Below are 9,796 nucleotides of genomic sequence, written 5' to 3' on the forward strand. Positions count from 1 at the left end.
ACTCGATTCTCACTCATCTCACTGATAGAAATTACGCATGAAGTTGAAACAATTTTCTTTTTAAATACCTTCTGACAGCAAAAACGATTCACCTTTCCAATAAGTATATATGAGTAAATCTCGTGAAATTTTAATATTTTGCTGCTAACAAAATATTTTTTTTATTAGAGTACACTTATAAATTTTTTTTTTTTTTTGGACTTGTAAGTGATTCAGAAACCTGAAAAAAATAGTGCCCATCAAATTCGGATGAGGGCCTACAGAGATTTAAAAAAGTACATGTGAAAGCTGAAGCTGATTAAACATATTTATTAGACAAAATGTGCTCCTAAATTTGGTTGAAATATGTATTTTTCGCTATTTAAATAAACGCACATTGCGTTATTTTTTTCAAAATGTCGAAAACTAAAATGGGCAATATAAATTTTGCCATTTAAAGTAAAACTATTGATGTGTAATGCAAGATTCGATTAAAATGCACCCAAAAACGACAATGGACGCGGGAAAATTTCATGTTTATATCGTATATAACTTTTTTTACAAAGCACGCACATCAAAAATAGACATACCACTCGATTCTGCTACTCAAAAACTATTTTTCCCCATAATTTGGTGATGATTCATGGTAGGCTTATTGGGATATTGGGATTTTATAAAAAATCATTAAATAACTAAAAATCGAGTTGAATTATTCCTAAGAGTGTAGAAGGCTCGGGTAACGACGCACAACATTCAGTGAGGATAGTTTGGTGATGATTTGGATAAAAAAGCTCGGTGGGCCAATCGGAAATCAGAATTTGAAAATTAAAAATAGGATGAGTTGAATTTCAAAACGTATAAGAAATGCCATAAAATGCATGATTTTTGTATGAATTTGAGTATGAATACCACTAGAAGTCGTTCTCAAGAAAATAAAAAGTTGAAAATTTAACATAAACAATTCCAGGAATGGTAATTTTTAAGTTTTCATATGAATATTGTGGAGTTGACACAAATATTAAAATTTCACGAGATTTATTCATATACCCGACAAAAAAATGCTGTTGAAATTTCTCAAAAAATTATTAAATGGGAATCGTTTATTTACCGAATACCCTATTGAACTTTCAATGATATTAACTTAGAACTCGGTTTATTTATATTTTTATTTTCGAGGACTGATAGCATTATAATTAAACATACGTATTTTGAAATATTTATTAGGAATCTTTTTTCGTTCTTAAACATTTACATGAAAGTTATTTCAGTGTATATCAAGTGTTTGAATTCTAGATGACTTATTTTACGGAGTAACCTGGCATTCGACTTGGGTAGAGTAATGAATCGTATGCAAATAAAAAATGTGATTATTAACGAGTGAAATAATAAAATTTCTCTGAAAATATCGTTTGTGAAGAAGTGAAAAAAGTTGTATTGCATTACAATTTTATTTTAATTACTATTTATTTAAATAACTCTTGGTAGTCGCATTCAAGGGGTGGTTGGGCCTCGCAGGTTTACATTATGTAGCCAGGGTCAACTTTTTTTTGCTTTTTAAACGATAATTTAAAAGAAGAGTAATTTCAAAAATATTCTAAAAAAACTTTTTTTTAAATGTATTTCATTAAGTTTATTTTTGATGTCAATAAATAAATAAACCAAATTAATAAATAACAGCTACAATTTCTGCATGAAATGTTTTAAGTCTAGTAGCATCTCACTATCTTATAATACTCGGTCACTTTCATTACGCTGTTGACAACTTTTTCAATTTTCCGATTAATTCTGAATAAATATATAGTAAATTAGAAAAAATATAATGATTGTATTTGAGTTGATTTTATTAAAATTATCAATTGAATTCTACAAGAAAGTGGCAGAATATGAGAATATGACTTTTCAAGTTTTCAGATACTAGGATGTTCTTCTTACCTCATAAAACATTTTCCAGCAAATTTATTTTCAAGCTATGAGGACAATTTATATCATCGATGTAGTTCCTTATTCTGAATAATGCTGTTCCTTCAAGCAACTTACCAGCAGTTGCATCATAATTTAACAAAACTACGCGAACAATATTAGTTAATGAATTTTCAAAATTTTGGACTAAAATCAGCAATCTTTCGACTGCTACTTAGACTTTTACAAAAGACATTCAAGGGTGTTAAAAAAATCTTGCAAATATTCGAGATCTAATTATCATCTCATAATTCGGGAATAATGTATTGTTTGATTCGAAGTAGAATAAAACTAAGAAAAAACATCTCATAATACTTATACAAAAATTACAATAATAGAATGGTTAGATGGATAAAAATTATGATAATATAAATAATTTGAACTGCATTCGTATTGCATCAGCTGGTAAAATAGACCCCCGATTGGTGGCTCCGTGCGTCTCGCGTCTGTCATTCATTACACACTGCACTCAGCAGTCAGCTAGTAGCACTGCCATGCATGTGATACTGCCAGCCTCCTGCACACTCTGCAATCTGCATCATTTAGCAGTAGAAGCTCGCGAGTTGAAAAAAAAGGAGGGCGTGCACAAAGTGCTGCTGCCTGGCTGCGAGAAGCGTGCGACTCGGAAAAAGCGCTATGTAAACACGACGAGGGCAGCGAAAAATATTAGCGTGTTTGGTTGCGTGGAGAAAAAAAATCAGTTTACCAACAACTGCCCTCGTACACATATATTCAAAGTATAATACGTGAACACATAGACGAGCGTGTGTATGTGTGTGTGTGTGTGTGTAAGAGAGAGAAAGAGCTCAGGAGCTAGTCACATGCCAGGTTCCAGGAGAGCAAATTTGCAGGAGGTTACGGAATGTGACTAGATGTGCATTCTGCAGATTGTGCACATCTGAGGTGTAGGTGTCCAGTAAATGCATACATTATATGAGCAGATGTGCTGCACGTACAGCAAAGCACATGTTAGATAGAAGTTGACGTGCGGTTACATGAAAACGCCAGTGTGTTGCTTCCAATCGTTGCACACTGAGGAAGAACGGCCAAAGAGAATCGTATCGGGTCACAGGCATGGATGATGATTACGCTGCAGCGATGGTGACTTAGCAGCCTACGCACGCATAAATCATAAAGAGGTTGGTTGGAGCGTCCACGATAGCGATACGATTACTTTCTCGTAAAATGAAAAAAAGTCGACGATGTATTCTCAAAGCATGCACATTGTGATGAATGTTTTGCCTCTCGTGACTCGTTACGATCGTGTTTCGTTTTTCTCGACTGTAGAAGGTTGACGTTACGGAGCCGTGGCTGTCGCCTGTCGATGCTCTGTGTGTACATACAGTGCTGTCATGTTTACAACAGGTAATTTTTGTATATCATTCATGCGTCAAGTCGAATGTTATCTTGGGACAAGTGCAAATAGAAACAAACAGTATCGTTTCGACGAGTGCGCTATAAAGTCAACCATTAAAAACTGTTTATTCCTGTATAGTTTTTTTGCATCAATTTATCCTTATCAAAGTGGTTATGTTTGGGCTTGATCTATAGGTATATAATACTATGCGTACCTTGAGAAATGTCAACTCTTTGACTCTTTTTATCGTAATAAATACGCTTTTTTTATTACTTCCAATCAATATATTTATGCCAACGATATGATGTTGCAAATGTTGTAAATTATGAGATGTAAATGTTTGTTTTCTTAAATGTTATTGCCTCAAGTTTTAATAACATTTCAGGACATCCTACGTCAATGAAAATTCTATTACTTTTGGCTGAAGCTGTTGATAAATAAGAGTAAAATAAAGGGATGAAACATTAATTTCCTGGAAAAAACAAAGCTGTAGATTTAATGACATACTAATAATTTGAAATTTGAAATCTACCGATTGTGTTTCAATTTATAACAAGATCAATGAGTTTTAACGTAATCACCCGAACGAGAATAAGCACATAAATAGTATCATTTGTACGTAATTGTTGAATAATTTCTCTGTCCGAAAAAAGCTCAAATCATTTTATTTGACTTATAGAACACGACCGAGCGACGAGTACTTTCACACGCGAGAAGAGACGAGAAAAGAGCGATCGTTACGTAGTACGTATACGGCCCGACTCGTGCTGCAGATAATAAACAAGCGCGTGAATTTAGAAAAAGTAACATCAGCGTATCATCGATAGTAACGAGCCGTCGTCGTCGCCATCATCATGCAGCAAGAGGGCAAGCCCAGATTCCTCAAGTTTCATCAGGGTAGTGTGAGAGGTGTAGCGTTCAGTCCACGAGTGAGTTTTTTTCTTTGTATATTGTATATAATGAATTGAAAAAAAGTGCACGATTATGCGTACAATGAAAGCACGTGTATAAACTATTCTCGCCGATAGCGCGTACATCCAGCATGATGCGCGACTTATGTCATCTATATGCGCGTCACTCTTATTCGCACACATTCCTCTTACGATCGTTCATTTTTTACTTTTCATCTCTATTTCGTGTAAGCTTGTAATTTTTATTTTTCTGCGATCGGTTAAAAAAAGTCCAAGTCGATGAGCGGTTTACCAAAGATGATTTTTGGGGTATTCAATCAATAAGTTTGCGCAATTTTCCGTTACAGGACAGATATTTATTCTGCTCCGGTGGCTGCGACGGCAAGGTAAATCTGTACTCGGCGCTGCGAATGGAATTGTTGATGTGTTACCAGATCACGCCAATAACGCACGTGAAGAACGTCAATGCCGTGCGCTTCACATCGGATGGTTCAAGGGTAATTGGCTCGTTTGCAAACTGTAGTAACATCCAATCAGTCCCAGTCCCAAGCTAATGACGACGTTTTGTCCCATTAACTGTTAAGGTGCTAGCTGCAACTAACACACGAAAGCTCGTCGTCGTTGACGTGGAGCGAGGCGAGCAATTGTTGTCCTACGACAATTGCGCTTACGGCGGAAGAGACAGGACGGGTCTGGCCACCGATCCGTCCGGTCCGAATCTCGCCGTTTCCGTAGCTGCCAACGGCAAGGGTTTGACACTTGTCGATCTGCGAATGCCACTGCCTTTGGATTTCGTTTACGATGTTAGTATGGTCGCGTTGAAATTCATTAATTTGGAAGTGACTGTTTCTCTTTGTCTCGTAGTTACACGGATCGGTAATCCGAGACATATGCTTTCTTCCTGCGTCGTGGCCCTGGCAAAACTCCATCCTCACTGGTGGATCCGATGGTACCTTGAAGATATCTTCACCAGATGGACGAGCTCTTTACGCCTTCGAAACTGGTCACTCGGTCAATTCAGTATGCATAACACCCGAGCCATATTGTCGCACAGCTGAAGATGGTTTTTACAGTAATAATTGTTTTTACATTTGTTATTACTTTTTAACTGCATGAACTGGATGAAACAATTTCTTTGCTTATAAGGTTTGATTATGAGCGGTGGAGATGTCGTATCGGCCTACGTTCCTGAGACTGGAATTCAGGAAGTATTAAAAGAGCACAAAGACTCTCCGGTATGGAAATTGCGATACACGTCGAATGGCAGTACTCTGTACACCGTCTGTGATGGAGGTGTCTTGAGAAGATACCGAAGATATCCCGACAGACACGAATATTTGGGTGAAGTTTATCACCACAAAGGTGACATTCAAGACTTGGACATTTCACCATACGACGAATGTATCCTTTTTATTGTTTTATATGCAATTTATTAAATATTTATGTTATCTTGTCTGCACAATATTTCTTTAATAACAATTCGAAAATAGATATTGTAACTGCCTCAAAAGACAGAACCGTTGGAGTGCTACTACTTGGGCCACCGAATCATGGGTTCACCGAGTACACAGAACTTACTTGACTCCGTCCTCTTTAGCAGTCTCGTTCGACATAACGAAGATGTGCGTAAGATCGTTTTCGGCGAGCAGATATCGAGATATCACAAGTTCATTGTACACAACTACTCAACGGCGTCTTTTAATCGTTGTCAAAGGCTGAAAAAATAAGCCAATAAGCCAAGACAGCGGAAAAGTCTTATTTATATATTGTACAAAGTTTAAAAAATATTGTTATTGTTATTATTTTAAAACAAAAAATATAAATATTTATGAATAAAATATAGCGCTAGATAATAAATCCCAATTTACGGTATTAATGTCGATTGGGATTAAATTAATTTCGAGTACGCTTTCAATTGGTTGTTTTGCGAAAAACATGAAATCATTGAAGCGACTTATTGTGCAATTTTTTCGCCGAATAAAATTTGACGAAAATTGTTCGAAATATGTATTTAAAACTGACTATAAACCCCTTCAAAATTGTGTATTGACAAAAAATACGTCAATCGTATCAAATTGAGACGAGGTTCGTGCATTCTGTTCTGTGTTCAATTTTTGACGATTATTTTTATAACTGAAATACTAGTTAAAATCGAAAAATGTAATTCGCCAAAATAATTTTTAGCTTGGAGCTGTTTAACAATGAAAAGTCAATTTTTCGTTGTATTTATTTATTGTGCTCTGTGATGTGTGATTTTCTCTTAAACTAGCTAAGTATATGTGTATGCAAACCACATTAATAAACGAACTGTGGATAAAAATAACTATTTTGAATCTTAATAATTTCTGTAATTTATTTATAATCATGGTAAATATTATTGGTTTTGTTAAACAATTTTTTTATCATCATAGCCAATTTCCCCACAAAAAGTACTATTTGCAAACACGAAGAGTAATTTTGTAAACTATTACGCGTCGTCCGAACGATAAATGCTCGTCTTGCTGCGTGTATCTGGTGCTCATAGATTGTCTCAGCGAGTTCGCACGCATTTTTTTCAGTTAAAAAGAGCATAAGTGAATTTATTTTTGAACAATAATGCTTAATATTCTGAGGTAATAACGCGTCGCTATCGTTGACAGCCCACTTCCAGTTACGAGGACGTTCACGTACACCGGCTCGAATGATAAGCTCATTCGTTCAGTTGTTGTTTAGCTTTGAGCATCGTAGGGCGAGCGAGCGTGTTTTTTCAGTGAATTGAGATCGCCATTGACTGGATTTAGATTTTTAAAGTTTGATGCTTGAAGCGAGCTGATGCAGTCAATATCGGATAAGGATAATTAAAATATAAATTCAAGTAAGTAGGTCCGTATTTAACGCTCCATCGAAAGAATTCGATCCTTATTATATAAAAAACTTGTAAGAATATAATAAATACGTGCACGATGATTTTTAAATAAACTTTGATTGTAATAATCCAAATAAATTGGAATTTTGAATTAACATGTTAAAGTTAGAGGAAATTAGATTTTTGTTTTTAGATTACATTAAACGGAGTCTACTGTATATTTAAAAGTTCAAAATCTAATTGAATTTAAAATACAATTGATCCCATAAGAATAAATAAATCCTTGATCGAGTTTCTGTAAATAAAACGAATAGAAAACATTTTAAACTGTAATGTGTGGGACGATTAAATACACCGGTACATGGCCACATTTATCACATATGTGATAAAAAAGTAAATACAACTGTGCGCATATTTTAGAGGATAATTAATTCTAGAGCAGTACTTGGTCAGTTGTTAGCTAATTCTACACAAGTGATAAGAAAATAAAAAAGCGACACCAGTTTATTTGAGCTTTCAAATATTTCTCAGTTTGTTTTATTGAGGAATTTCTTCAGGAAATAGATTCAAAAATTACTTTTTTCAACATTCATATCAAAATTGGAGATGTTATTTATGATATCCCATACTTTTTTTAATTGAAAGATAAATGAGCGGAGTACAGGAAATGAAAAAATTAAATGGCAGTATATAAAAAAATTTTATTCACAATTGGCGTTTAATCAAAGTTTAATCGTTTATTTTTGTAAAACAAATTCATGTAAATTCAGAACATTTTATTTGGAATATATGCACCTCACTATTTTTTTCAAAAATCTAATGTTTTAGTTGAAAATGACATTTTAACATATTTCACGCTGCAATAAGTAATGCAATTTCAGAAATTTATCAAAGTCACTTTGCATCGATCATGATACCTCCGCGATCGAAAAAATCGAAGCAACTTCCACGTGTGATTCTGCCCTATTCGGAAACACTGCCCTTCCACATAAAGTGTGTCGCCGTCGAAAGTGAGCGTGCCATTACGGGCGATCCGATTCTTACGCCTTATCGCATCAGCAAGCGACAAAATTTGCGAGCGACGTTCGTTCAGGCACCAAATTTCCTCGAATTGAATCGTCGAATTCCCGAGAGAAGGAAGAGCGATGCCGTTTTACTCCTGGACCGGAAAGTATCCGAGAACAAGGAAATTACCGATCGAGGGAAATCGGCGAGATCAAAATCGCTCGATTCACCAATTGTACAAACGAACAATTTATTGGATAAAAGATCCAAGGTATACATGAAAAATGAACAATATTTTGAGCAACCGTGAGAGATAGATATTTCCTTCAGTTTTAAAATAACAATATATAAATACATTATAAATGACCTAATGATAAACAGATCTATCCACCACCATTGCCGAAATGGCTCACCAAAAAGCAAGAGGTATCATCATTAGTCAACAGCTTATTGATGGATATTTACGGCTCATCTCTCAGCGGCACGGATCACTTCAGTCGATCTGAAAGCGAATCTTACGCGATCTACAGAAGAGGCCCACATTTACAACGCTCGCGACTCGAACTTAAAAGTAAGTGCTGTATAGATTTGTAAATTTTCTTTTTTCGCGATCAATAAAACATACGGATATACGAAAATTAGACAATTAGGATTTTATTGAGCTCCTCTTGTATCGGTAGTAGCAAATATAACCGATACTCGAGAATGATATCTCTTTCTCTCTAAACAACACAAAAAAACACAAAAATGGATAAACAATTGCAAACATTGAATTATATCTATATGTACGAATGCCTAGAAGTTCATTGCCACATCACCCCCTAGGCAGTACTGTACACTGGGTGATGCAAATTAAAATGAACACCGCGACCCTGCAGCGTAGTTCATGAAGGTGGTGATGCGTAACTGGAATTGTAAGCGGAGATCCTTGCAGAGACTTCTGAGGTTGTCAATGATGTTTGATCATTCAATAACAACGTGTGTCCTTTAAAGGATTTGACGATTCGACGATAGTTGAGTACATGTATACTAGATCCGCTCCGAAGCTTTTGATCGGTTCACAAATTCAATAGAGCATATTTAAATTTAAAATGCGTGGGAGCTGTCTTAAGAATTATTCGATTCTGGCTGCAAACACGTAAAATAGACCACGGTTGTTTTGGGTATTTCCATGGTTATTTATGGGACTATTAAATAAACGGTTTTCGATTTTATCGGTATTATAGTTATTTTATCTGATTTTCATAATTTGTCTTGCTTATTTTCCGAAAAGTCTTTAAAAAAGTAAAAAAACACTGTATGGTTAACTTTGACTAACAAACGAAAGTGTATTGTTCTTTGATATTTTGGTCTGAAGTCATTTATAAGATTTTAATGGTAAAATAAATGAAATAGATAAGAAAGGAGGTAAATAAATAAAAAAGATTAATTAAAATGTTAAAAAAGGATTTTTATGGAACAGAAGTGATATTTTGCTACAGAAGCGAGGAGATTACTGAATAGACTCCAAGCACTTAACATGTCTTGTAAGGGTCTGTAAAAATTAACGCGCGTTTGATTTTTCGTTTCACTCCACACACGTACTCATCGCGACAAAAGAAGTTTTAACGGACATTAGCGTTTCATCGGCTTTATATATATAGAGAGTGAGAGAGAGAAAGTTTTTTTTGCATGTGAATTTGCAATGAGATTCACGATGATTCACAGAGATCGCGACTGGTATGCACCATGATTCTAAGC

At 35.1% G+C, this 9,796-nt stretch overlaps 1 protein-coding gene across 6 annotated transcripts; it reads left to right on the plus strand.

Annotated features, from left to right (window-relative positions):
• The first annotated feature begins 2,399 nt into the window (after window positions 1-2,399).
• LOC106648842 (guanine nucleotide-binding protein subunit beta-like protein A) lies at window positions 2,400-6,545 on the plus strand. Of its 6 annotated transcripts, none has more exons than XM_023458556.1 (8): window positions 2,400-3,303; window positions 3,681-3,910; window positions 3,975-4,224; window positions 4,554-4,703; window positions 4,791-5,009; window positions 5,071-5,278; window positions 5,353-5,607; window positions 5,697-6,545. In XM_023458556.1, exons 3-8 carry the CDS (start codon window positions 4,150-4,152, stop codon window positions 5,786-5,788), a joined length of 999 nt encoding a protein of 332 aa, XP_023314324.1. In that variant the 5' UTR covers window positions 2,400-3,303; window positions 3,681-3,910; window positions 3,975-4,149; the 3' UTR covers window positions 5,789-6,545. The 6 variants fall into 6 exon arrangements, with proteins under 6 accessions (XP_023314324.1, XP_014221449.1, XP_014221451.1 ...); XM_014365963.2 differs by having other exon boundaries at window positions 2,400-3,077; XM_014365965.2 differs by lacking the exon at window positions 3,681-3,910.
• The last annotated feature ends 3,251 nt before the right edge of the window (window positions 6,546-9,796 follow it).

This window comes from Trichogramma pretiosum, unplaced genomic scaffold, assembly GCF_000599845.2.
Source record: "Trichogramma pretiosum strain Unisexual culture from Peru unplaced genomic scaffold, Tpre_2.0 scaffold33, whole genome shotgun sequence".
NCBI lineage: Eukaryota > Metazoa > Arthropoda > Insecta > Hymenoptera > Trichogrammatidae > Trichogramma > Trichogramma pretiosum.

Excerpts from the sequence above, each read along its gene's own strand:
- LOC106648842 (XM_023458556.1), top strand. The coding sequence starts at position 4,150 with ATGCAGCAAGAGGGCAAGCCCAGATTCCTCAAGTTTCATCAGGGTAGT. Across the intron at positions 5,010-5,070 it reads CTTTGGATTTCGTTTACGAT|TTACACGGATCGGTAATCCG; the intron begins GTTAGTATGGTC and ends TTTGTCTCGTAG. Across the intron at positions 5,279-5,352 it reads AGCTGAAGATGGTTTTTACA|GTTTGATTATGAGCGGTGGA; the intron begins GTAATAATTGTT and ends TTTGCTTATAAG.